The sequence below is a fragment of the Talpa europaea genome, assembly GCF_964194135.1.
Source record: "Talpa europaea genome assembly, chromosome: 7".
NCBI classification, from domain to species: Eukaryota; Metazoa; Chordata; class Mammalia; order Eulipotyphla; family Talpidae; genus Talpa; species Talpa europaea.
In genome coordinates, this window is record NC_140074.1 from 4,471,331 (window position 1) to 4,498,018 (window position 26,688).

The 26,688-nt window shown below is 58.5% G+C and overlaps 3 protein-coding genes across 3 annotated transcripts; 1 reads left to right on the top strand and 2 right to left on the bottom strand.

Moving 5' to 3' along the window:
- Positions 1-687: 687 nt before the first annotated feature.
- SPOUT1 (SPOUT domain containing methyltransferase 1) lies at positions 688-6,240 on the top strand (the record flags this gene model as incomplete). The annotated part of the gene is made up of 12 exons (XM_084238976.1): positions 688-742; positions 1,276-1,321; positions 1,547-1,672; positions 2,963-3,122; positions 3,342-3,431; positions 3,540-3,589; positions 3,679-3,809; positions 4,553-4,625; positions 4,732-4,830; positions 5,266-5,368; positions 5,531-5,678; positions 6,172-6,240. The coding sequence occupies exons 1-12, from the start codon at positions 707-709 to the stop codon at positions 6,238-6,240; spliced, it is 1,131 nt and encodes a 376-aa protein (XP_084095102.1). The 5' UTR covers positions 688-706.
- Positions 6,241-6,320: 80 nt separating this feature from the next.
- Positions 6,321-9,294, bottom strand: ENDOG (endonuclease G; the record flags this gene model as incomplete). The annotated part of the gene is made up of 3 exons (XM_084236108.1): positions 6,321-6,669; positions 7,722-7,831; positions 8,776-9,294. The coding sequence occupies 3 exons, from the start codon at positions 9,292-9,294 to the stop codon at positions 6,387-6,389; spliced, it is 912 nt and encodes a 303-aa protein (XP_084092234.1). The 3' UTR covers positions 6,321-6,386.
- Positions 9,295-11,929: 2,635 nt separating this feature from the next.
- Positions 11,930-26,420, bottom strand: TBC1D13 (TBC1 domain family member 13; the record flags this gene model as incomplete). The annotated part of the gene is made up of 13 exons (XM_084236302.1): positions 11,930-12,020; positions 13,946-14,007; positions 15,436-15,493; positions 15,672-15,832; positions 16,694-16,857; positions 17,305-17,515; positions 20,398-20,557; positions 22,074-22,156; positions 22,935-23,034; positions 23,167-23,228; positions 23,825-23,865; positions 25,355-25,428; positions 26,398-26,420. 13 exons carry the CDS (start codon positions 26,418-26,420, stop codon positions 11,930-11,932), a joined length of 1,290 nt encoding a protein of 429 aa, XP_084092428.1.
- Between the last annotated feature and the right edge of the window lie 268 nt (positions 26,421-26,688).

A 26,688-nucleotide genomic window follows, 5' to 3' on the forward strand; every position in this document is an offset into this window, starting at 1 on the left:
CCCCAGTTCTTATATGCATAAAGAAATAAATCTTTAAAAAATTAAATAAGGGCCTCCCCAGTGGCGCAAGGGGTTAAGCACTGCACTATGAAGCAATCCGCAGCCTCTGCAGCACAAGTTCGATCCCCGGCCGGCCAGGGAGCAACCCACATAGTGCAGCAGACCTCTCCTGTCTCTCCCGCTGCTCCCCTCAGCAGTGTATTTCAGTCAGTCTGCCTGTTCTGCTCCCCACTCTGTCTCTGGTGAATCCTCTCACCGCCCCCGCCCCCCCTCCGCCCCCCCGCATCTCTGGTCTGTACCCCAGCTCAGGTATGCATAAATAAATAAATCTTTTTTAAAATTAAATAAAAAATAAAGTCTGCTAATTAAAGAGAGAGGGAGTAAATGAAGGCATCTATAAAGACCTGGGTGAAATGCTCTCCCAGGTCGGTGCCAGCTCTGAGTCCCACTCCAGCTCCGCACCTACCTGGCGGTCCCGCGGAGGCCGGGCGCTGCGCGGCTCCGGCGTCACCCCAGGGCCCCGGACGGCGATTGGCTGAGCCCTGGGCTCCAGCCCCGCCTACCAGCCCCGCCCACGGGCTTGGGCGACCGCCGGCTGCTCGGCCACGCCCCCGAGCGCCCTTGGCCCTCCGATTGGGCAACGCGGAGGGGGCTGGCCGGAAGGGGTGTGTCTGCAGGCGGGGCGGGGCCGGCGTGAGCGGCCAACATGGCGGAGCGCGCGGGGAAGCGGCCTTGCGGCCCGGTGGGTGCGGGGAGCTGGGCCCGGGCGGGGGCGGGGAGGGGCGCGAGAACCAGCCGCGCGGGACCCCGTGGCAGCCGGGCCGCGCTCCCGCCTCTCGCTGATCCGGCCCGGGAAGGCCCAGGCGCCGCACACTCGTGGCCGCGTGCGTCCGTCCCCGAGATAGGTTCGGAGCTGGGCCCGGGCCGGGTCTGGGCACCCACTGCCGCCCCGCGGGTAGTCTGACTGCGGCGCGGACTCGGGGGGCCTCCTCGCAATCCCGAGCCCTTACGTGCCGCCTCTGTCGACTCCCGGGCCCTGGTGGGCAGGTGCGGTGTCCTCTTGAGCCCTGCGCGCGTGTTACTGGCCGGGATGTTCCCGGGCGCGGGGCTCCCGCAGGTCCTGGCCTCCTGGCGCACTCTCGGGGCGGCTGTAGGGGGGATTCCCTCACTTCCTGCCTATCCCCATTACAAGGGCGGGCTCAGGTGAAGCAGCAGGGGGGACCCTTCAGGTGTGGCCACTCAGCCTCTCATTCCTGTTCTTTCCATCCTACCCAGGGTGAACATGGCCAAAGGATCGAGTGGCGAAAGTGGAAGCAACAGAGTAAGGAGGAGGGTGGGCGGTGGAGGGGAGTGTCTGCGGGCATCCTTACCCCAGACCACTCTGGCAGTGCACAGTCGAACCTTGGGGAGAGCCACCAGCTTTGTCCCTGGTGGGTTCCACAGCACCCGAAGTGGAGAGGAAGGAGCCAGAAGCCCTGAGAGGAACCTCTCCTGGACTGTTCTTGGTCCCTCTCCCCTCCACCGACCTGGATGTCCTTTTATCCAGAGAAAGAGGAAAAAAAGAAATGGAAGGACCTCAAAATGATGAAAAAATTGGAGCGGCAGCGGGCACAGGAGGAACAGGCAAAGCGCCAGCAGGAGGAGGAGGCCACAGCGCAGAGCGAGGACCGGGGTAAGCAGGCTGGGTCCTGGCCAGGCAGAGAAGGTCCTATCCGGACGGGTCCTTAGAGACCAGGGGATGGAGACAGTGTGTTCTGATGGGGACTCTGAGACCCAGAGAAGGGAGAAACTCAGAAAACTGAGTCCTATCTCCTCAGGCGGGATCCACGCCCGTGGGGGTAAGCAGCATCTCTGGTAACTTTATGCCTCTAGAGCCTCAGCACCATCATGATTGCTAGAGTTTTACTTTTTTTTTTAATTGAAGTAACATGACATTATCACATTAAGTTTCAAGTGTGCATGATTGAAACTTTTTTTAGTTTACTGAGCATCTTCTGTGTGCTTTAATGTCACTTTCATTTAATTATTTTTATTCCACATTAAAAATGCTTTTTTTCCTCATTACAAATAATACATCCTCAATCAAATGAACAAAAACCAAATAATACATGCTCAAAACAATACAGAAAACTAAAGAAGACAACAAACACCACAGTGAAGGTTTGCCCAGACGTTATGTCCTGCCCACCTAGACATTTCAGGTGGATGTGCAGGTAAAATTTTATACAAGTCAGACTGTCTTACCCATGCACTTCCGGGCCTGGCTTTTCCTCCCACATTATGTCCTGGATGTCCAACATCAGTATATCCGGATCTATCCTGACACATGACATCTTTTCTCCTGGGCCAGACCATAGCCTCAGAGAGTCGGGAGTCACCCTATACGGCTGTGGTTACTGTGATGGTGATGGGCATGTCCTCTGTCTCAAATACCATGGCAGCCCTTTGTGGGTGATCTTACATGGCTTTCTTTGAATGACCCCCCCCACCCACCCAAGCAAGCATGTGGTGGTCCCTCTGGAGCTGACAGCCTGAGCCTACTTCTCAGGTGTTGTCTTTCCTGTGAGCTGAGCCCTGTCTTTGGGCACTCTGGGCTAGAGTCCTTCTTGGTGGGGGTCCAGGCAGTACAGCTCCCTAGGGGTATGGGTGAATGTGCCCATGTCGACGGCTCGTAGCTACTCACTCTCATCGTCACCCCATCTGACAGTGGAGACTGAGACAAGAAGGGGAGGAACCCCTGGCCACTCCTTGCCTTGCCCGTGGTCTGCCCTGCTCACGGGAGCCCGAGACCACTCAGTCCGTTTTCCTCTTGGGGAGATTGAAACCCCAAGACAGAGTTGGATCTATTTTGCTAGATCTCAGAACTCTTGTTGGAAACTTCTCTAACTCTGGACCCTGGGGACAGAGAAAGGAGGGAGGGCATGGGCCTTGCTCTCCCACTGACCAGGTCTCTCCTGCCCAGGACGGCCCTACACCCTGAGTGTGGCCCTGCCGGGCTCCATCCTGGACAACGCTCAGTCGCCCGAGCTTCGCACCTACCTGGCGGGCCAGATAGCCAGAGCCTGCGCCATCTTCTGCGTGGACGAGATTGTGGTGTTCGATGAAGAGGGCCAAGATGCCAAGTAGGGACCATTGCACGGGGCACTGGTGCTCAGGGACAAGGGAGGGCTACCTGGACAGACTGCCTTCGCCTGCTCCTTGCCCCTTACCAGGGCTGAGCCCTGCCTGAAGTACTCCCATTTGTACCCACTGCTGGGTAGAGTTGCAAAGCAGTCCCTGCAGATTGGGTGAAGGATCTCTTGAAGGGACAAGCAGGCTCTGAGCCCTAACTTTCTCTCTAGGACTGTGGAAGGGGAATTCCGGGGAGTTGGCAAGAAGGGGCAGGCGTGCGTACAGCTGGCCCGGATCCTGCAGTACCTGGAGTGTCCGCAGTAAGAGGGGATGCAGGGCAGGCTTCCTTGAGCATGAGGGAGGGGGTGGGGGGGCAGGTAGGCCGGAGGCTGCCTCCCCAGACTCCTGAGACCTGCGTTCTTTCCTAGGTACCTGAGAAAGGCGTTCTTCCCCAAGCACCAGGATCTACAGTTTGCAGGTAAGAGTAGGGGGTGGGGACTGACCCAATTTTCCAGCAGGGCTGGACCTGTGGCACCTGGCGGACTCCTTGTGGCCCTCTCCTCATAGGGCTCCTGAACCCCTTGGATAGCCCTCACCACATGCGCCAGGATGAGGAGTCCGAGTTCCGAGAGGGCATCGTGGTGGACCGGCCCACCCGGCCGGGCCACGGCTCCTTCGTCAACTGTGGAATGAAGAAGGTGGGCACTGGTGACTAGCTGGGTTGAACTTCCCGGAGCCTCGCTGGCCTGGCGGGCAGGCAGGCTGGAGGATATGGGTGGGGACCCCCAAACCCAGGTGTCTTTGTCCCTGGGCCAGAGATGAGCCTGGGGCAGGCCTCAGTAGATACAGCCAGGAGTGCATTTACTGTTGTTTAGAAAGCAAGTCAGCAATAGATGGGCCCTTGTTTGGGTTGATGCCAAACAAACCTGAGCGGAGGCTGCTCGTCTGCAACTCCTCACTCAAGCCGGGCTCTGGGGTCAGAGGAAGAAACGTAGAAATGAGGGCTCTGCCCTCAGCTAGGCCAGAGGTAACTTTCAGAGCAGAGCGGATGCTGTGGGTGCGCCCTCCGGGGAAGAGTGCACTCTCCAGCACCAACACAAGCACTCACCTGTCATGCTCAGAAGTCGCTCAGGCCGGGCTGTGCTATGCAAGGACGACCACTATTATGGGAAGTTCCTATTACATGAGGAAACTGAGGCTCAGAGGTGGAGTGACCCGCTCAAACCCCTCCAGCTAGTGAGTGTCAGAGTCTTCAGATGTAGACTCCTGGGGCTTCATCAACTCCCAGAATACTCCCTGCTCAGTGCCAGATGGCGAGTAGTGGTGGTAACTGCCTGGGGTGGGCAGAGCTGGACCTCGTGCCTCTAACCAAATCTGGGGCAGAGGCGACCCCTGCTGGTCGGGTGGGGAATAGCACCCGTTTCTTGTGGCTTCTCCCCAGGAGGTGAAGATAGACAAGAACTTGGAACCAGGGCTTCGGGTGACTGTGCGCCTGGACCAGAAGCTGCTCACAGGTCAGAAACGTCCTGGCCTGGCCACCCTGCGGCACCCTGCGGCTGTTTCTTCCCACCTTCTTGTCCCACTCACCCCATCTTCACAGTCTCTCTGCTTCCCCTCCAGAAAACAAGACCCGCCACGGCAAAGTCGTGTCATCGCAGGACCCTCGCACCAAGGCTGGTCTCTACTGGGGCTACACGGTCCGACTGGCCTCCTGCCTCAGTAAGGACAGAGGGTGCTCCTGGGAACACCCTCCAGCTCACGGTCTAGAAGGCTGCAGGGAGCATTGCTTTCCCCAAAAGTCAGAACAGGGTCCTCTCTTTGTCCGACCAACTTGCTGTGTGTCCTTGGGCAAGTGCCTTTCCTTCTCTGGGCGTTGGTCTCCCTGAATGCACTGCCTGGAATGCTGCTGACGTTTGAGGAGGAGGCGTTGTCATCGGTAGTCCGCTGTGGTGTTGGGAACAGGGGCCAGAGGACCCGAAAAGTCAAGAGATTCTGGTAGTTCTACCCAATCTCCATTTTGCTCCTTGACCCAGACTAGGTGGGGCTCCCTGGCCGGAAATTCCCCTCCTCCAACCTTGCACCCCATTGTAAACACACCACCCAGCTTCTGCAGTTGTCGGGAACAGGGCCCCTGTTGAGCTGGCCTCCCCCCAGGTGCTGTGTTCACCGAGGCCCCCTTCCAGGACGGGTATGACCTGACCATTGGGACGTCAGAGCGCGGCTCCGATGTGGCTTCCGCCCAGATTCCCAGCTTCAGGTGGGTCCAGCCTGGCAGAGGCCGGGGAGGAGGAACGGCGCCAGGAACCAGACTGGTGGGGGCAAAACTGTACAGAATGGGCCCCTTCTCTGTTTGAGGAGGTGGGCTGGGAGCCTAGGGCTGCTTGCTGAGCCGTCCCTGACCCCCTCCTTGGGTTGCCAGGCATGCTCTCGTGGTATTTGGGGGCCTCCAGGGGCTGGAAGCTGGAGTAGATGCTGATCCCAACCTGGAGGTGGCTGAACCCAGTGTCCTCTTCGACCTGTATGTCAACACCTGCCCCAACCAGGGCAGCCGCACCATCCGCACGGAGGTGAGCCCCCCACCAGGGTAACAGTGCTCTCTGGGGCTCACCCAAACCAGCCTTCTCTGGAGGTGGTTTCTTTAGTCCTGGGTAGCCTCAGGGCCTAGAGACCAACTTCTGAGGTTACCTTGGAATGCTGTGCCCGGGGCACTTTGCAAGGAGGCTCTGTTACTTTATCATTTTGGGGGGTGAGGAGGGTGTCCACAATTGTAAGACACCACCTGCCTGTCCCCAAGGGCTCTGCTGGATGCCAGCCCAGCAGGGACCCCCAACTCTGACCCTTCTGAGTCTGCACCAAGGGTTGAGAATTTCCTGCCCATGCCCTACCTGGGGCACAGCCCTTCCGGGCTGGCGGTGGCAGGGGTACAGGACAAAGCTGGGCCTGTCCTTGACCTCCTCACACCCTGCTGACCCCAAGGGGCTGGGTCGGCAGAAGACAGGCTGGGAGTCGGGACACTGGCCAGTCCCCCTGGCCCCAGCCCACTCCACGTTTGCCTTCTAGGAAGCCATCCTCATTTCCCTGGCTGCCCTGCAGCCTGGCCTCACCCAGGCCGGTACCCAGCCCAGCTGACGGTTCCCGTTGGACTGAAGATAGCAGAGCAGCAACAGGGAAGCCAGGGGTTCATCACCAGACGTGGCCAAGACTAACCTCCAAAAATAACCATCTTTAATGCTACCTGGCCCCACCACTCCCGAAGTCTGGCTGGGCTGCCACCCTTACTTGCTGCCCGCAGTGATGGCTTTGAGGCTGCCTGCCCGTGCCAGGATGTTTGGCACAAAAAGCAGCCCGGAGGCCCGTTCAATGCTCTCAATGGGCACCAGGAAGCGCTCCAGTGGGATGGACTCGTCCACGGGTGCGTTGGGCATCACGTAGGAACGGAGCTCGATTTGTCCACCTGCCGCCTCCAGGATCAGCACCTTGAAGAAGTGCGTGGGCACCGCCACGTGGTTCTTGCCGATTACCTGGTACTTCACATAGGACTTCCCATCAGCCTCCGTCCTGTGGGCAGACACAGGCACTTAGGGTCAGGCCTCAAGCCAAGGCCACCGCCTTCAAGCAGCTTTCCCTGACCCGACCTCCAGCTGGGGTCAGCCTACAGCACTGCCCCATCAGCGTGAGTGTGCTGTGTCTTGCTTGGCCCGCCCAGGCAGTGTGGGCAGTGGCAATAAACATTGCTGAAACAACCAGGCATCTGAAATACTCGCTTTCATGCATGTAGTCACTTCACTATGGTCTGTCTCTCCCTATGGAGGGTGGGCATCACATGGGCAAGGCAGTGACAGCAAATGCCCGGCACTAGCAGAGGAGCCTGGTGCACAGCAGGGAACTGAAACCTGGGTGCCTGACTTCCAGGCTCCCCTCAGCAGTCTGCTCTACTGCAGCAGCCGCACAGGCACAGGCTGAAGAAGGCTGACTGGTGGCCCACAGTCCTGCAGTGACAAACACCATCCCACTGTGTCCTCAGCCACCTTCAGGCATTATTCTCTTTCTGCACAAGGTTATTTGCCTGTGGCATTGAAGACAGCCAACCCTGGGTTCCTTCCCAGGCCTGTGGACTCCAGAATCCACAGCTTAGCTCCCACTTACAGCCTCGCTCTTCTCAGTACTTAGGGGGCAAGTAAACCACTGGGCATGCCCAGAGTCCCCTTCTTCCTGGAGGCAGAGGGACAGGAGTGAAGCAGGTTCAGGACCAAGGAGACAGTTTAATTCTTGGCTTCAGGAGAAAAGTGGGGGTGCTCCAAGGAGGCAGGAGGCAAGAGAGCTGGGTGCAAGGGTGCCCATCTGGCAAAGCATGGTGTTGGGTGGAGGTGGCAAGAGGTGACTAGGAGAGCAAAGGTGGGTTCAGGGCCTGGTGCCCATGGGCAGAGGAGACAGGGTCCAGGTAGGTACCCCAAAGGTGGTCTCTGGCCTTGGAGCTGGGGTTCCCATAGCAAGGAAAAGAAAGACTTGCTAAAAAACCAGGTAAGTGAACCCAGAGCTGGGCCGGCCTGGACAAAGGCCTCTGGTGAGTGGGAGGCCCTGGTGTCCCTAGACCCCTGGTCCTAGCCTACCTGGGTAGGAAGAGTGGCCCTGTGCAGACGTAGACATTTTGGTAGCTGCGGGTCAAGCTGCGGCTGTACTTCTCCAGGTTGTTCCAGGCATTCTGGTTGAGGTGGGGTACCTGGAAGGAGGGTGGAGCTCAGACTCAGGGACCTTCCTTCTTGGTCTGGGGTACCAAGCCAAGACTTGGCGGTTGGGGGCAAGCAGGCTGAGGAAATGAAGTTCAGAGAGGGGAGTCACTCCTGTGGGCCTTGTGACCATCGGGTTACAGCCCAGGTAGAGTTCAAGGGGGTGCTAGTTACCCCCAATCCAGAATGAGAGGATGGACATCCTGAGTCTCAGTCATTTCTCAGCTCTAATGAGCCAAGGAAGGGGCATACATCCCACTCCACACACCCCCCCTTTCAGAGAGAAACTGAGGCCCACCCCCACCCCAGAGGCTCATGGGATGGCCAGCTCGCCCATCCATCTCCTTTCCTTGTTTCTGTCTCACCCAGGCTCAGAGCTAGACTGGGAACACCACGCATCTGCTCCTGTCTCACTGGGCAGTGTCTCATCACGGGAGTGGGGCGGCCTGTGTCCCTGCAGGAGGCCTGGACCCCGTCCCAGTCTCTGCTGGGTGCCAGACCTTCTGGGAACAGGCCTGGAGCTAGGGCCGCCGGTCCAGGGAGCACGGCGCTGGCTGACAGCAGGCCCAGAGCTAGTCCCTCTACTGCTGGAGGGCAGGCGGGGCGGGGCCTCGCAGAAGGTGGCGGCTGCTCCAGACGGGCCGCCGGGTGTCCGCTCGGAGTGCGCTCAGCCTCCGTTCCCTCCCGGAGGACTGACGCTTGCAGAGTGCCAGGCAGTGGCTCGCGCCGCGGCGGGGGGTGACAGTGTTATCCCCATTTCACAGGCGCGCACACTGCAGCTGGGGGGGGGGGGCGCCCAGGGGCCCCAGGGCGGAGCGGGCGCGGGGCCCCCAGGGCTCGGGCCGGTCAGCACGCGCCTCGCCCAGGGGGCGCCCCGGCCGCGCCCCGGTCCTGCAGAGGCGCGAGGCCAGGCCCGGGGCGGGGGGCGCGGGCGCACCTGGGGCGCGACGTTGCTCAGGTAGAAGGTGTCGTCCATCGCCTTCTGGCTCCAGCGGTGGTTGGCGGCGGCGGCGAGGTGGCCGCGGTCGAAGCCGCTGCCGCGGTAGTCGGCGTTGGTGGCGCGGTGGTAGGCGTGCACCGAGTCGTCCTCGCGGAAGTCGCAGGCGCGCCGGTCGCCGTCGCCGCGCAGCCGCTCGGGCCGCAGCTGCTCGACCACCCAGAGCGCGCCGCGGGTGCGCGGGTCGTAGCACAGCACGTAGGCCTCGCGGCTCTTGAGCTGCGCCAGCCCGGGCAGCCCGTACTTGGCCAGCTCGCCGCCGCCGCCGCCCGCCGGGGGCCCGGCCAGCGCGGGCAGCTGGGCCGCCGCCGCCACGGGCAGCACCGGCAGCCGGCCCAGCAGGCCCGGCGGCGCCCGCGCGGCCGCCCGCCGCCCCCGCCAGCGCTCGGCGGCCGCGCCCAGCCCCGCGCCCAGGCCCAGGCCCAGGCCCAGCGCCAGCGCGGCCCGCGGCGCCCGCATGGCGGAGGAGCGCGGCGCGAGGTCGGCCCGGCGCGGGGGACGCCGCGACCTCGCGCGCCCGGCCCGCGACGCCCTTAAAGGCGCCGCGCCGGCCCGCGGGGCCCGCCGCGGGGCAGGGGCCAGGCGGGCGCGCGGCCGGGCGCGAGGCCGGTCCCGTCCACTCGCGAGCGCCCCCAAGGGCCTCGAGCCCCAGCGACGGAGGCCAGGACCGCCTCGCGTGGCCACCCCCGCGCCCTTGCTGTGCCCCTTTAAGAAGCCCCTTTAAGGGGGCGGGGCACCCCCGCTTGGGCGATTGGCCGCCGCCCGGCCCCGCCCCGCCCCGCCCCAGCGGCCCCGCCCACGAGCCTCCTCTCGGCCGCGGCGGGTCCGCGGCGCCCGGCTCGCCGCTTCCCTCGACCCGAGGCGCCTCGAGGGAGGCCCGGCCGAGCCGGCGGCCCGAGGGCTACGCCCCAGGCTGCCACCCGAGTGGCTCGCGCCTCCGCACCCTCACGCGGGAGCATCGGCCAGAGTTTCTAAGAGCTCGGCAGGGTCTCTCGGGGCAAGGGGCGCCCGCAGGGTCCGGAGAGCAGCTCGGCCGAGGGCGCGGCGCCTTTAGAAGGTTCCCGTGTCAGCCTTTAGAGGCTGGCGTGGGGACCCCATCAGGAGCGCAAGGCTTCTGCCAGTTTTCAAAATAGAAAAATGTGTTGATTCAGAGCACCGGGCGGCCCGAGGCGCGGAGGAGGAGCCACCCCTGGACGCGCTTCCAGAAGCCCGGGGCGCTCAGACCTCCGGTTTGACAGTGACGTTTTCCAAACCTTTCGGTAATGCAGTCGCTCCTCGAGCAAGATACATCTGAAAGGAGACAGCAGAGTGATACGGACTTGGAGGCGCTTTCAAATGTGGAGGGGCCTCTCCTGGCTCAAACGCGCAGGGCCTGGGTCGCGGGACTCACACACACCGCTGCGGTTTAACAGGCGGCCGCCCGCAGCGTGGTGAGGTTTATTCTCGCTGTGATAGGGAGGGCTGGAAACCAGAACTGCAGTCTTTCCACTGGCATCTCCTAACAACTTTCGTTCAGGTTGAAAAGGGTTTCCCTCCCTCTCCCGCCCCCTTCCGGGGACCCTGGCAGCTCGATGGGCTGGGGACATGGGCTGGGGACATGGGCCCGCGTTCCTCAGGGCTCTGGGGAAGCCGGGGCACCAGCCTGCACTTGGGGCTGTCCAGCTCTGGAGCAGATGCTTCTAATCACCTGCACCCTGGCTTTGGGAGCCCTCAAAGCAGCAGGCTTTTAGGCCCATGCTGTCACCCCCCCACTCCAGCCCCTACCCCAAATGAGGGTGTCCAGGCCTGTCAGCCTACCTCACCCCACGGAGGCTGGTCCCAGAGTCTTATTTATAATAGAGGTTGGAATAGCAAATGTTCAGAAATGGGGGCTGATTTGGGCCATTTTTAGAATGTTAACATGTGACAGGTCACTGCCCGCAAAATCACTGCAACTGCCTTCCTACCATGGTAAGTAATGCTGTCACTCCTCCTCAAGCAGGATGACACAGTACCGTCCTAAGGATTTGGAGGTTCTTTCATATGTGAAAGGGCTGCCCCTGGCAAAGCAGCAAGAGTAAGGGGGGAGAGAGCACAAATCTCTATCAAGACAGTGATGGGGCCTCCCTGGTGGCCCAGCAGGTTGCGCGCAGCGCTGTGAAGCTGTCCCTAGCCTCTGCAGCGCAGGTTCCATCCTGGATAGCTGGGGGAGCTACCCACATGGCACAGCGGACCTCTCCTGTCTCGCCCACTGCTCCCCTCAGCAGTGTATTTTGGTTGGTCTGCCTGTTCTGTTCCCTGCTTTATCTCTGGTGAGTCCTCTCACCCCCCGCACCTCGGGCCTGTACCCCAGTTCCTGTATGCATAAATAAATCTTAAAAAAAAAGACAGTGATGATGGTAATGCAAATTTTTAAGATCTGCTAAGCCTTAACATGTCAGTGATTTTTCTCCAGCTCATGAGGCCCTGGTGACTCGTTTTTCAATTTTCAAAGTTTTTTCAAGCCAAGCAGTAACACGCTGTGTAAGGTCATGTGTAATACCCCTCCCCCAGCTGCAATGAAAACAGCTGAATGAAGCTGAACAGCTGCTTCGACCCCAACCTCCAGGCCTTTCCCTTAGGCCAGCCCAGAGCCTCCTCGCTCCACCCTTGCTCAAACTTCTTTTCCTGCTCTGAGGCCTCAGACTTCAGGTCACTACAGCACCAATGCCCACTGCAAAGAACACATGATTTATTCAACACAATTTGTCAATAGCATTGATTGAAGGAACAAAACAGATGAACAAACAAAAGTGACTAACATTCCAACCCTCGGAGCAAGGCCTGCCGAGGAGTGCAGGGTCCAACCTGCATTTGTCTGAAGTCCGGGGGGCAGCTTCCCTACCAGGAAGCCTCAGATGCTCTGGCTCTCTAGGGACCTCGAGAGCCTGGGAGGAAACTGGCCAAGAGCAGGCCCCTTCCTCAGGTAATAACCCACTGGACATAGTCCTGACCTTCACTCCAAGGTCAAAGAGAGGACACTGGACTCGGGTCTGCCACAGAGGCAAATTAGACGCAGTGATTCAAGTAGCATGGCCCCAAAAAAGAAGGCAGGGGACAGGCAAGAGGGAATGCATCAGGTGTCTAGGCAGTGTCTGCTGGGTCCCAGGTTGTGGCCCAGGCTCACTGTGAAGGGGTCAATGCGGGACTGAACCAGCTGTCGGGTTCTGGAAAAGGATGAGCCAGGCCAGTGGGAGTCAGGGTGTCTCAAGCCCAGGCAGGGGTGTCTGGCGAGGATCCCAGGGCTCACCTCCCAAACCCTGCGGTAGTGCTCAGTGCCCTGGCAGCGCGCACCTGCTGGAGAGCCAGGAAGTGGCAGGGGCCGTGGAGACGATGAACTCCAACTGTGGGAAGTCAGGAGGATCGTTTCTCCAGCTCCTTTCTACCTCCCAGCCCCAAACCAAGCACTTGCCAATCTGTAATAAATAACCAGAGCCCAAATAAATAATAAAAATCTCCCAAATCCTGTGTTGGGGAGAAGGGAGCAAAAAAGCAAGTGCATCAAGTCTAAGCGGCACCTCAGTGCAGCCTGGCGAAGGAGCGCCGCCTGGGGAAGCGGGCCTGGGCCCAGTCAGGCCTGCTGGGCAACAGGAACCCCATCTGCCAGACGCGGGGAGGTTTCGGGGCACAAGGACTCCTGGGGCATGGCTCCTAGGAAGAGGACCCGTTACACGTTACCCAGTCCTCCAGACCCAACTACCCGCTTCCTCCCAAGAGGGAGAGGATTTGGTCAGAACAAGCCCCCCAAACACACACGCACACACACACCTGGCTGCTCCTGCTCAGAGACCACCTGTCCCAATCCCGGGGACAGCCCAGCAGCACCCAGACAAGGGCCAGCACTTCCTTCAGCCAGCCTGAGGGGAAACCTGCTCTCCCAGCACTGACAGGATCCAGGCCCTCGAGCTCACTCAGCCCAGTCAGGTCCCTGTGGCCCCTAGCTGGGCCTCAGCACGGGAAGTAGGACTCTTCTGAAGCACTTGTACCCCAACCCCCGGACAGCACCGCCATCCTGTCCTTCGCCTTTGGGAGAGAAAGGCCCAGGGGGAACTGTGCGGAAGCCCCAGCTGCCCCCCTCCATCCCTGGGCAGCCAGAGGGGCGTGGTCTAACGTCAGGCAGGCCATCATTCTCCGGCAGCTTTTGGTTTCCACAATTTCTGTGGTGGAGAGCAGGTTCCGGGCCCCATAGTGAGGCACTGTGGATGCCCTCCCGGTCTAGTGACCTGGGAGTGTGGGACTAGGGGATGCAACAGGGGACAAAGGCCAAAGTTGACTTCTAGGGGCTTTGCTGAGCCATTCTGTCCTTGGGGTTCATGGGAGTGGAGGAGGGGTGCAGAGGACAAGAGGCTGGGGATAAGGCACCCCAAGAAAAGACAGAGTAATGGAGAAGTAGACAGAATGAGTCACGCCCACCCTCGGAAAGCAGAGGGAGGCGAGAGGAAACAGGCAGGAGTGACAACGGAGAAGCAGAGACCTGGAGGGACATGACACCCCCTCACGTACACACAGACGCAGACAGAGCAGACTCCTGGGGGATGAAGACACATGCCAGCCAACGAAAGGACAGACACGACACGCGCACTTCGAGGGACACAGTGAGACTGGGCCTGGCAGCCTATCAGCTCCTTGTGGTGTCACCTTCCCCATGGAGACGCCTAAGCACCAACCCCTGGAAGTGGTTTCTGGCTCATTTGCCAAGCACCTCCTCCAACCAGAGCCCAAAGACCAGAGCGGAAGGGGAGCAGGGAGCAGCAGGGCAGAAGCGAGGAGGGCCCCCTGCCAACCCCCAGGGCACCCCATCTGGCCCCGTCCAGGAAACCACCTGGGCAGCTCTGGCCTTCCTCGGCAGCTCGGGCCATAGGTTCCAGGGCTGAAGAACAGGGAGGCATCAGGGCTCGGGTGAGGAAGGAGCATGGCACAGTGTGCTCCCGCGGGAGCGGCCAAGGGCGAGGGGACCTGGGTGAGAGGCCTGGAGCTGGCCATCCAGCAGCTTCTCCTTGACTGGGAGCCCACAGCTTTCTGCGCCTCCCAGAGCTGGGCACTGGCGTTGGTGGCTTCTCTCCCAAACCTGGGCCTCTCACTGCCAGGCTACATTGAGTCTTGGAGTTCCTTGGCTTTCTGTAGGATCTGGCAGACATCTGTGATGGGGTAATCCTGGGCACCAGAAAGGCCAACAACACAAGTCTGAAGTCAGCTCATCTTCACCACCACTGCCAACCAAGCCCTCCCCCTAGGACCTGGCACCACACTGGACCCTGGGCCTCAGGGGCGGGGACCACACGTAGCTAACTCTATACCAACTGTGGCACTAACTTAACCCACCCAGAGAGTTTCAGCCCCACAGTCTCATCTTTCCCCACCGCCTGCCAGAGAACACTGCGCTCCATTCGTAACCAGCCTGGTTCTGGGCTGGATGCAGACCATGCATTCACTCAGTCACCTCAAAAGCCCAGTAAGGGGGTGACTGCTCAGGCCCATTTTATAGACCTAATCAATGAACTTATTGGAAACCAACCCCAGGCCAGGCTGGTAAAGAAACTAAGGCTTAAGAGGCGGTCACTTGGGGGCCTCCCTGGTGGCGCAAGGGGTTAAGCACCACACTACGAAGCAATCCACAGCCTCTGCAACATGAGTTCAATCTCCAGCCAGCCAGGGAGCAACCCACACGGAGCAGCAGACCTCTCCTGACTTGCTACTCCCCTCAGCAGTGTACTTCTTCTTTTTTTTTTTAAAGGATTGTTTTTTTTTTTTTTGTTTTAAAGGATTGGTTTTTTTTTGTTTTTGTTTTTTGTTTTTTTTGTAGAGGCATGTATTTATTTGTTTGTTTGTTTGTTTGTTTGTTTATACAAGCACTGGGTACAGTCAGAAGCGCGGGAGGGTGAGAGAATTCACCAGAGCCAGAGCGGGGAGCAGCAGAGCCAGAGCGGGGAGCAGAACAGGCAGAGTGACAAAGTACACTGCTGAGGGGAGCAGCGGGCGGCAGGAGAGGTCTGCGCGCCATGTGGGACCCTCCTCCGGTGGCCGGGGAGCAGCCTGGGATGGAACCGGCGCCACAGAGGCCGCGGGCATCTTAGCAACACAGCGCTCAACCGCTGCGCCACCAGGGAGGCCCTCAGCAGTGTACTTTGGTCAATCTGCCTGTTCTGTTCCCCACACTGCCTCTGGTGAATCCTCTCACCCTCCACAGCTACAGCCTGTACCCCAGCTCTTGTATACATAAATAAAAATAAATCTTAAAAAAAAAAAAAGAGGCAGTCACTGGTTCAAGTTACGTGATCCCCTCCCACAGGCTCTCGATCCTTGAGCCTACATTCATGACACCCCGTGCTTCCTGTCACCAGGGACAAGTGTTACTCCATTCCGGGTGGCGCTGTGTCCGGGTCTGATTCACTTAGCAGAGCACTTGGTTCAGAGAAATCAGATCATTCGTTCACTCAACCCCACCCCACCCCCGGAAGGTCAGTGGCAGATCAAAGCCAGATCCGCCTCAGGAGTCTGGACTCTGCTCTAGCTGCCCCTGCATGTCACAGTGGCTGGCACAGGGTGGGTGCCTGCCCCCCCCACCCCCACAGACTCCATTACCTGCAGGAGCCGCATGTTTACGGTAAAGTCACCTTCCAGCAGCTGCTCCCGGATCAGTCTATGAGAAACAAGCGGCAGGAGCGTTGGGACCCCGGGTGGCTGAATGCCTGTCCCCCGGGGTCCCAGCCTGCTCCTCCTTCATCACCATGCCGCCAGCGTGCCCCCAGCCTGAGATTCCAGGGGCTCATGCCAGGCCCCAAGGACAGCTGCCCGCCCTCTGTGGCAGCCCCACTCACACGAGCATGGCGCAGCAGACAAGGAGAAGGAAGTCAAAGCGGCTGTCGTCAGCAAAGAGGGAGTCCCAGATGCGGATGACATCGGGCAGCAGGAACTCCTGCGACAGCAGCAGCGTCAGCCAGCGGAAGGCGAAGAACTGGGGCTTGATGTTCTGCTCTTGCTGAGGAGGCAGAGGGGTGGCATGGGGTGGGGGGCAAGAATGCCACCAGACTATTAGACTGAATTCAGACCAGCAGCAGGGCCTGGGACCTATGCTGGGGACCGCTGAGGGGTGGCTCCGGGCCGCCTGAGAGCCTTGCTGGGTTCAAAGGCAGCTGTGCTCGCTGCCAGCCCACGGTCAGGTATTCCAACACTTCGGGAAAGACCAGAAACCCAGACTTTTTTATAAGCTCTCCAGATTTATAAATGATAGTTTAAATTCTTCCAAAATGCTATGACCTCGATGGCCAGACCAGAGCCCATTGCCCAGGCCCTTACAACAAGCCTGGCCTTCCACTCCCTCTAAGACGTCACCTCACAAACGCGCTCAGCACCACTCTACAAGGCAAGCGTGCCCTGCAGCTGGCCCCGAAGGTCAACAGCAGTGCACGTTGGTAACACAAGTCCGGATTTGTTTAAAAAGAAAGCTTATCCTTACTTCCCAGGTCACAGCGCTTTTGTTTATATGCACGTTTCCTTTCCAATGCGGTTTCCTGAAATAAGCTATTATGCGCTCCAATGATTTTCAAATGATTTTTAGTGTGTAAAAGTCAAGTCCACGGTTTTCACAGAGGACTGTCACAGCTGCCCTGATGCAGCCTGAGTGCACAGCCTCACGGGAAGGCACCGGGCGCACCCTCTCCCAGCCCGCCGCCTGTGTCCCCGGTGCCGCCTCTGGATGCGGCCAGCACTGGCCAGCGCGGCAGCTACTCTACAGCTCCAGACTCCAGCCAGACCTCGGCCTGGGCCTGGGCTGTCCGGGAGCCTTGGCCCGCTGCCCCTGTCCGTCTGTGCGCCCACCCATGCGCTCCTAGGTCCTCACCAGCTTCAGATAGAGTTCTACATCCTTATCCTTCAAGGTGGAATACACCTTTTCCATCTTGTAGGTGATGCCACACTGCGAGTCGTCCAGGCTCTTGATGAAGTTGTCCCGGATCTCAGCCATGAGGTTGGTGAAGCAGAAAAAGGTGTCGGCCTCTGCATGCTCTGGAGGAGACGGGAGGGTGAGTGCCGCCTCGGGGAATGCTGCCCTGCTGGCAGCCTGTCCCTGCCTCCTCCGGACCTGCCCCCACCAAGTCACCCCACCCTCCCAGTCAGGCTGTCCTTCCGCTGCCCCTGACCATGCTATACCCCCACTAAGCACATCACAAATTCCTTCTCAGGTCTTCCACCAACACTGTACGCTCACTCTCCTGAGGACACTGCCCACTGTTATCTGAGCCTGTCCCTCAGCTGCTTGTAAGTACACCTCATCTCCTCGGCCAGAAATTAAGCTACAAATCTCAAGAGATCAGCAAACACCCAACACTGTACAGCATCTGAGAGCCGATCCAGGCTCCCCTCATCTGGCAGAGGAGAAAGCAGTAAGGCACAATTGACTGCACCCTCGACCGTGGCTCTGCTCAGGGCGTGGGCAGCCGAGGGGCCCTTTACCTTTCCACTCGCTGTTGGGGTCAGTGGCAAAGGTATAGTAGAGGGGCCCCACGATCTCGTTCATGCCCTGCACGTAGGCGATGCCAGGATTGAGCTTGGCATAGATGAAGAGGATCCGCTCCACCACCTCCCAGTGGGCCTCACAGCCGTTGGGCAGCACCTCGTACTCATTCAGCGATGAAGGTGCGGAGGTCTTGTGTGGGGAGCTCATCTGGGGGAGAAGGAGGGTGAATCATGAACAATGTGTCCTTACCCTAAATGTTTACCATTAAGCTTAGACTTGAACTCCACTCACAGGGAGAGTCCTCGGGGGCTGGGCCCTCCACCAGCAGCAGGAAACACAAATCCAACATGCAGGATGCTGCCCAAGACAGCTGGCTCAAGTCCAGCTTAGGATGGTAAGTGCCAGGAGAGGGCTTACCACTGCAGTGAGGGGACTGCCTGAGGAGGGACATGAAGGAACTTTCTGGATAATGGCCATATTTCCTGTCTTGATCTGGTTGGCAGTTACGATACATCCGAAACATTCATCTGGTTTTACATTAACATCTACGTGTTTTACTACATGTAGGTTAAACTTTAATTTTAAAAAGGCTTCAGGGGCCTCCCTCATGGCCCTAGGGGTTAAGTCTCAGCACTACCACCGTGAAGGTCCCCCTTGACAACCTGAGTTCGATCCCTGGCCAGGGAGCTACCCATATGGCGCAGCAGACCTCTCCTGTCTCACCTGCTGCTCCCCTCAGCAGTGTATTTCAGTCCATCTGCCTGTTCTGTTCCCTACTCTGTCTCTGGTGAGTCCTCTCACCCCCCGCAGCTCTGGCCTACACCCCAGTTCTTGTATGCATAAACAAATATAATAAATCTTTTAAAAAACAATCAAATGTTTTAGGGGGAAAAGCAGCAGAGGCCCACTCCAGATCAGGAGACTAAGAATCACAACACGCCAAGGCCAGGTGTACAACCAGATTGGGTCCTGATTTGGAAGGACAACAATGACACTGTCCCCGACTCAGTGGAGGACAGCCCCGATGGGAATGTGGTGCTGCCAGGAAGTGCTGTTCACCTGGCAGATGTGCGAGCGTTGCTGACGAGGGTGCAGTTCTCCTTGAGAGACACCTAAGTACTTGGGGCGAGGGTTGGAGTATTGACAACTTTCTCCCTACGCCTATCCTCTCCCTCCCTCCCTCCCTCCCTCCCTCTCCCTCTCTCTCTCTCTCACACACACACACACACACACACACACACACACACAGAGCAAGTGTCAACGACTGCGGAGTTCAAGGGGAGCGCAAAGGTGTACGCTGAATTCTAATTTCCTGTCTCAAAATTTTCATAAAGTAGGAGACGAACAGAGTTGACACCTGCTAAAGCCTCATGCAACAGAGCAGGGGCCCAGCACGCTGGTCAGGATGCTCAGGAGATGTGACCCGATGCCTGGGGTAACCTGCAGGAGAGCACCCCAGGCAGACACAGACAGCGACGGTGCACGAAGGCGTCCTGGAAGCATGGGCCTGGGCATGGTGGGTCCTTCCCTGTGACACTCCAAGCGTGCACACGCAGGCACGGGTGACACACACAGCGCTAACATGTCCCAAGAGCTGTCCACATGAGAGATGGTGCTCACCAAACATTCCTCCATCTCATCCTCTCAGCTACCGAGAATGTTCTCTACATATCATTTTCAAGATGGGGCAACTGAGGCCACATCTTCACACGTCTGACATCCAGCTTTGGCCCTGGGACGGGAGCTGGCTGACTCCAGCATCTGCGGGCCAGGCCTCAGAGAGCCCAGTGCCTCTAGCTTCCCCAAATTTGCACAACCACGGCCTCATTTCACACTCCTGGTGATTCAAAAGCCAGGCAGGGCGGAAATAACTGTGCCCCATTTATGGCAGGCAAGAAGGTGCCCCTGGCAGAACCTGCCCAGAATCAAACACACAGTCTATTTTAACTCACACTGCCCAAACTGGAGTCCAGGGGGCCAGACAAGAAGCCCTGGCCGGGTTCTCTGTACAGTGCAAAGCTAAAGTGGTAATAGCTGGGCGCTCAGGCCCCAACTCCAGAGAAATGAATGACAGAAGCCAGGACACCAGCGGCCAGGGCACCCACACAGAGGGCCAGTGGTCACTTCGCCAAGGGTGCCCTTGCAGGCCCCAGAGCCCTGTGGTGACAAAGGGCTGCTCTCCCAGAGATGGGGGGCCTGGGCCCAGTCAATCCACATGGGGAAGCTGCCGCTGTACAGCCTTTAGCATGTCAGAGGCTGCAGACAAGGATTGCCTGTTGTTGAACAATGACAAGTTTTCAGAACATGAGTCCTGCTACCAAAGGAGAAAAACAGTTCACTTGTTTTAACTATAAGCAGCTTCTCGGAGTTACCAGAATCTGCTGGACACTGCGCATGACTCGGTCAGCGCCAGTCCTACGGCTGCCGCCTTTTAATTCTCAGGTCCACGCCTGCTCTAGCACAGCCCCAGCCACCCAGGCTTGCCTGCCAGGCAGCCTCTCTACCTCCTTCCCGCCCCCTCCAATCAATACCCCCCCAAGCATGCACAAACTCTTGTAAGAATAGACCTGAGGACCTGAGCCACCTCACATCACTGCCCTCGGGACACAGGCCTCGAGGGGAAGTCTCCAGCCTCCTCTGGCCACCCTCTCCTCCACCCGGCTTCCCTCCCCCAGTCACGCTGGGCCCTGCTATTCCTTGACCACATGTCACTCAAAACTGCTGGAGGATGTACACATATGCCCACCCAGAACCTGCAAAGTTCTTCCTCTTCATCCTGCAAGCCTCAGCTTCCATGTCACCTCCTCAGGAAGTTCTCCCTGAGCCCCAGACAAACTCGGCAACCCCCCAAACCTTGTTCCCATCACACTTGCGGAGCACAAGCGTCACAGCTTGTCCCCACCCAGCAGGGCCTCCCCCGCGCCCGTGCCACCCTAAGAGCGGCTTTCAGAAAGAGCCTGGCCGGACCCGGCCTGCCTGGACAAGCAGTAGGGCAGGTGGTCATGGGCCCAACAAACATGTGGTCCAGGGGAAGAAAGAAGGAAAAGGCTATCACAGGGAGTCCCTGGGGCCCCCACAATGCCTCTCACATTTGTGACCCCGCTGCGGTTCCGGGCCACTGTCTGGGATTTCAGCGTCGTTTGTTCCACACGCTTACGAAGGGTCTCAAACTCATTCTGGGGGTCCAGGATGAGGAGGCACGGGTACTCGGTGGCCCTCTGGAAGAAGGATATATCTGGGCACAACCTCCTGTCAAGAGGGAACAGGAGACAGCACTGTGACTCAGGTGAGGGTGCTGGCATTCCGTGCGCACTGCAGCTGGGCACACCAGCGTCCCAAAAGGATTTTGTGTGCATTTTAATAACGCTTTATTTAGAAAAACAAGTTTTAAAAAGCAGTATCGTCCTTGTACGTTCACACACACCCATGTTCTTACGCACGCTTACAGACACACACACATCTTTTCAGTGTTCTCATGGTCTTAAAGTCCGGCTCTTCAACTACAAGTAACTTCCTTTGTCAAAAATGTTCACCTAGGACGGACGGACGGGGCGTGGACTGGGGTGAGCTTTCTAACAGGAGGGGAGGTCTGGGCAAGTTACACCCTGTAGGACGTTCTACAGCTGGCGTGGGAAGATGTCCAAGACAGAGAGAGCAAAAGGCACGCCGGGCGACAGCGCCAGAGCACGCAGCTGGCAGGGCGTGCAAGCTGGCCTCTGAGCCCCAAAGCAGACGCGCTGAGGGACGTGCCCTGACCGCCAATGTGAGACGGAAACCGCCTCCCCAGAACCAGGTTGGACACGTGGCTCTGGACATAAGTGGGGCCAGAAAGCACCTCGGGGACTTGTGGTCCCTTTGCTGCCTGGCCGCGCGGCCCAGCCGGGTATCCGCCTGGGGCCACGGGAAGATGGGCCGGGCAGAGGCGCAGTGCGGGCTGGTGGGGCGGGAATCTTGCATGGGCATGGGGGCTCCAGCCTTGCGCTTGGGCCACTCGTCCCCCAGCACACAAGGACCCCTCCAGCGCCTCACTCAGCCGCTGCAGACAGCAGAGCCAGTGCCCCCGCGTTTCTTGACCAGGGGAAAAGCTGGCACATGCATGCGTGGTAATTAATCTTTTTTGAAAAATACACCTCTGACTCTGTCCCGCCCGACCCACAGCCTTGGGATCAAGTCCCAGGTCTGACCCCCGCCTCCCTGAGTGGCAAGCTACTTCTGGGACAGCCATGTTGGCGGGCCCTCAGGGCCTGCCCGCAGCAGCTACAGGCCCACAGCGGCCTTGCGTCCCTCACCCTCAGACCCTGCTTCCTCAGCTCTCAGCTGAAACCGCCTCCACAAGCTCTTCCTAGAGAGCATGTACCACAAATGTGAATTCACTGAAGATCTTTCTTCCCAGCTTCCCCCTCGGGTTCTTGCTCCGTGAGGAGGGAGGCCACGCCTGTCTACTCCATACTTGACCCTGCGTGTGGCAGCGAGCTGCTATAGTGAGGGTTCGGCAGTTTGGAAGGACTGATCAGCTGAATCCATAAATGCCCGGGCATGACTGAAGCCAAGCGGGGGAGAAAGGAGCGCGGCGTGTGGGCGCAGGGTCCCACCCCCACTGTGCTCACCGCCCCAGGCCCAGGCAACCAAGCGCCTGGGCCACCCTCTAGGACAGCTCACTAATGGTTCCTCAAACAGCCCTCAGTGGGCTGGGCTGGAAAGGGCAATGACAGAACTGGAAACCCCGGGGTGTCTCAAGGCCGGCTCCCCCTGGGGCCCTGCTTACCGGACATCTTTGTCTATCTGTAGCAGCACCTCGTTGTCCTTAAAGTATGTGTTCCACCGGCTGTCAGGGTTGGGGTTGAGAGGCTGAGGGAGAGAAGCAGCCCCTCAGCCCGAGGCCCAGCTCAGGCCCTACGGGCACACCCCAGTCCAGAAGCCCAAGAGTGGCCTGGCACCAACAATCCCATCAGGGGCCTGGCTGTGGTTCCGAGACAGCCCCCCAGCTCGAGGGGCAGCACGTCCACTGCCCCACCACTGCCAACATCACATCCAAACTGAGCAGCTGGCAGCCTGGTCCCGTGCTCTGCTCTGAGCCCTGCCCCACATGCAGGGACTCGGTCCTTTGGGCCCACTGCTTAGACCACGCGCTCGCGGAATGCACAGTAATGAATGAATGCTCACTAGTGCTTTGAGTTGCCAATTCCAGGCCTTAGAGAACGGGATGCATCCACCCACTACTACTTCCTGCAGAGAAGCTCTGAGGGAGGAGCACAGGACTGGAGGAGAGAACGAGGCCTCCTCCAGGTCACAGAAAACAGCTCATCCTCACTCCCACCAGCTCTGCTTTTCCTCAACTATAAAATCATGGGCCCTTCCTCCAGGAACAGGGACGAGTAGGAAAGGAGTCTGTGCACTCTGAGGCCTCTGGGCAGCCCAGCTATTGCTAACCTTCAGACTGGGCCTGGAACGGGGTCTGGAGAGAAATTATGGCCTTCAGGCTGAGCAGCCAAACGAGAGAGGAGGTACTAAGGGGGCCAGAGGGAACCAAGTCAGCTGCACTTGTTCTCTGGGTGGGGGGACACGCTCCAAAGCCCAGCATCTCCCCACTCTGCAGCCTCAGTCCCTGCTGCTGACCCCTACTCACGTGGTCCTCAAAGGTCACATCCTCCCTGGACACACCCATGTTGGCCTTGGCAATGCCAGGCTGGATGATCATCTCCCTCAGGAACTGAGAATACAGCTCCCTGCAGATGAAGAGAGAGGAATGATGCCCAAGCCTGCCCAGGAGCCCAGGCCGGGGCAGCTGGAGCAGGCAGGGCAGGTTTGGCCTCTTTCTGTCTCTATGAGGACCCCTGCCTCCCCCGTCTCAGGCTCACCTCTGCTTGGCCAGGATGGAGGTCCATGAGGCTCTCTCCAAGGGGAGGTAGTTCAACAGAATCTGCACAAGAGGAGAGGAGCAGAGCTCTGGCAACGCCCCAGCCCAACCCTGTGCAGTATAGGTGGAGGCTCACAGGCCTTAAGAGAAATGTCTGAAGCAGCCCAGAGAAGACCAGCTGGGCTGGAACCCTGGAAGGCAGGTGTGAACTAGGGGCAGCCTGCCCGTTCCCCCTCCCACCCCCGCTGCCTCCCTCCTTTCAACCTAAACCAGCCCTTTCCTCTCCTTTTTTCTCACAGACTCTTGCAAATGACGAAATCTGGCCTGGAAACCAGGACCCTGGGCTTCTGCTCCCACCTGGGCTAATAGCTGTGGGCAAAGTAAGGCGTCACTCCCGCGGACTGCACAGCCCAGGAAGCAGAGGGCTTCGCCGGCATTACAAATGTTCTATCTCCCAGGGGGCATTTGGGGGAAGGAGGGGTTTATATCAAAAGGAACAAAACCCAGAACTTCCCAGAAGAGCTTCCTTAGACAAGCGAAGAAAGGTGCAAAAGAGTAAGAAGGTGCTGGGGGGACAGAGGTGGGGGCTGGAGGGACGACCCCATGCAGGAACCCAGGGACTCTCAGCAGAGCAGCAGCCCCACCCCAGGCACACCCACCTTCCAGCAGAGGCACCGCAGTCCGCCCTCACAGGGGATGCCTGTGGACACAGCAGGCAAAGGTCACGCCCCAGGCCACAGCCCCAGAACCCCCAGCCCTCCACCTTGAGGCCAGCTGGCAGGGAGCAGAGTGGGCAAGAAGGACTTCTTCAAGAATACTTCTCCACCAGAAAGATGACCAGTCAGATGCTGATGCCAATACTATGTGCAATTTCGCTCCTTGACTAGCCCCACGCAGAGCGCCCTCCGTTTGGAATTTCCTTTGGAGGTTCATACCTTCTTTCTGATCCTGTGTGTTTCTTCCTCAGAGCCACTTTTCCTAACCGCCCCCACCCCCAGCCTCCTACCACTCAGAAGGGTCCCCATTATAAACAAGAATGGCTCGTGACTTCTCCTTGGCAGCATCCACCTCAACTGGAACTGTCATCTGTGCATCTCTCAAACACCTGTGACCACTACTCCTGGGCAGACCCTAGAAGGACAAGACTCATCTTTGCCTCCTTTTCCCAGCACCCCACACAGGCAGGCCAGAAGGTATTCCCCTTCATTTGTGGACTATAATCTAAACTGTAAATGCTAGTGTTTTATAGACACAACTGCACTCAGTCCTCATTACAACTCTAGGAAGCAGGGAGCTTAGCATCAATGTCCTCATCTTATAGACTAAAGACATTTATCTGCAAATACAGAGCAATCAAGGGCTACAGGTCACGAAGGTCTGATTTTAGAGCCCAAAGAATGCCCATCTAGAGGGTGGGCACAGACCCCAGGACGCCTCAGTATCTTCAGGGCCTAAATATCAGAAAAACAAACCTCTGCAACACTACTGGGAACCTGGCTAAAGTAGCCATTGCTACAGTCCCTAAGACTGTGAACAGGAGCTGATGCCCCCACCTTGCACTTGCATGAGAATGAACAAGCTCACTCTAGAATTCCTTGCCCACAAAGTTACAAAGCAGTGATAAGAAGCTATACAGAACACCTTGGCGTGTTTTTTTAAAACAAGCTAAGAGCAGGTTATCTCTGCATTGGAAAGTGAACCATGCCAGGGAGAGCAAAGTCAAACATTGCTAAGGTTCAGTTCCTTTAAGTCACCATCTCAAGGCTAGAATTTTACCAGTAGCCAAAGTTCATTATTGCCCATGTTGGCTTTGATCCCAAGCCACGGAGAGAACCAGGAAACACGCTGCAGTTAACCAAATTTTATATCACAGGAAGTTCACTGAGGGATGAGGAAAGACCCGAACTCAGCCCAGAGAGTGTGCTTCCCACTGTCATCCTCCCACCTCTCTCCTCTCCAGTTACTCTCAGAAGCAGTAAGCACCCTGCCTGAGCCCGGTGACTCGCTAACTGTGCCTGCCAATACTCCAGGATCCCCTCCAAGCTCAGGGCAGTTGCAGAATCTAGAGAAGACCCTCCCTGGAGTCAGGCTGAGCCTCAGAACTGAGCAGGTGTACTCTCAGCACCTTCCCCCATCCTAGTCACCACACTGCTGTAGGAAATTCCTGAAAATGGAGAGATGCCTCTTACCACTAAAACTGAGTTCCCGAAGCTTTTCCAAGGCAATCATGGGCTCTTTCAGGACATCCTGGAAATCTGCAATCCTAGAAGGAGGTTGAGGGAGGCAAATGAAGCACACCCAATCCCAAGAGGACAGGCTTAGTCACCGCTCCTAAAGCCCACAGCTCCCTTACACCACCAGTCTCCAGCTTATTCCTCCCTCCCCTTCAGGACATAAACAATGCCCAGTCCTGGCCAAAGGCAGCTTTGGGGAACTCTAGAGCTACAGCTTTCATTTTCCTCTAACTCTAGAAACATAGAGATGTTCTTGTCTAGAGATTCTCAAATGGAGAAACACAAAATCAGACTCATTCTAATATGTAATGGTCAGACATTTATTGGCCACTTCCTGCAGGTCAGGCCCAGCCCACAGAGGCACTATGTGAAGTCAAGAACCCTTGGAACTAGGAGTAATCTGATCCGTCGGCAAAGGACCTGAGTAATCTGCCCGCTGCTCTCCAGGCTCAAAAATATAACCATTAGAAGACATGTGGGCCTGCCTGAAGGCAAGGACAAAAGGTCCTAAAAATCAAGCCCTGGAAGAAAAGTGAAGAGTGAGCAAAATTTAGCCAGCGCTCCACGATATGGCCTGGGGGGGCGGGGGGAGGGACAGACTGGAAAATCCAGGTTCTTTGGCATTTCTAGAAGGAAAAAAAAAAAAGAGCAAGGGGCCTTGTGACATTTGGAAAGAGACTATTGGGGCAGAGGAGCAAAAGGGGAGAAAAGGGCGGAGGGGGGCGGGGGGGACCGGGCATCCAGGCCCTGGAGGAGGAAGAAACCAGGGAAAGGGGGAACTTGAGGCTCCAGGGGGAGAGGGCGCCCCCCGGGGAGCCGGAGAAGCGTCTCCGCGTCTTCACCCCTCGGGCCCAGCAGCCCAGGCGCTGGACAGTGGGCGTCGGAAACCCTCTGCCGGGGGGTCCTAGCTCCTAGCCGCGCCCGCTCCCCCCTCCGCAGGGCAGAGAGGGGCTCCTGGCCAGGAGTGATCCGGCTGAGTGGGCCCCGCGACCCCTTACCGGCTCTTGTGCAGACTCGACATGGTGTTGACTTCCGGATCCCCCCGCCGCTCGGCCGCCGCCGCCGCCGCCGCCCCCCAGGGACGCGGGGCGCTCGGCAAAGGCCTCCGGCCGGAAACTCAGCCGCCGGCAGCACGTTCCGGTCGGCCCCGCCCACACCGCTAGGTCCCGCCCACACCCCTAGGCCCCGCCCCACCGCGCTCACCGGTGGCCCCGCCCCCAGCTGCGGCCTGAGGATGGGTGGGCGGGGCTCGAGGGGCCCGCGCTGGTCCCCGCCCCCACCAGCCTGCG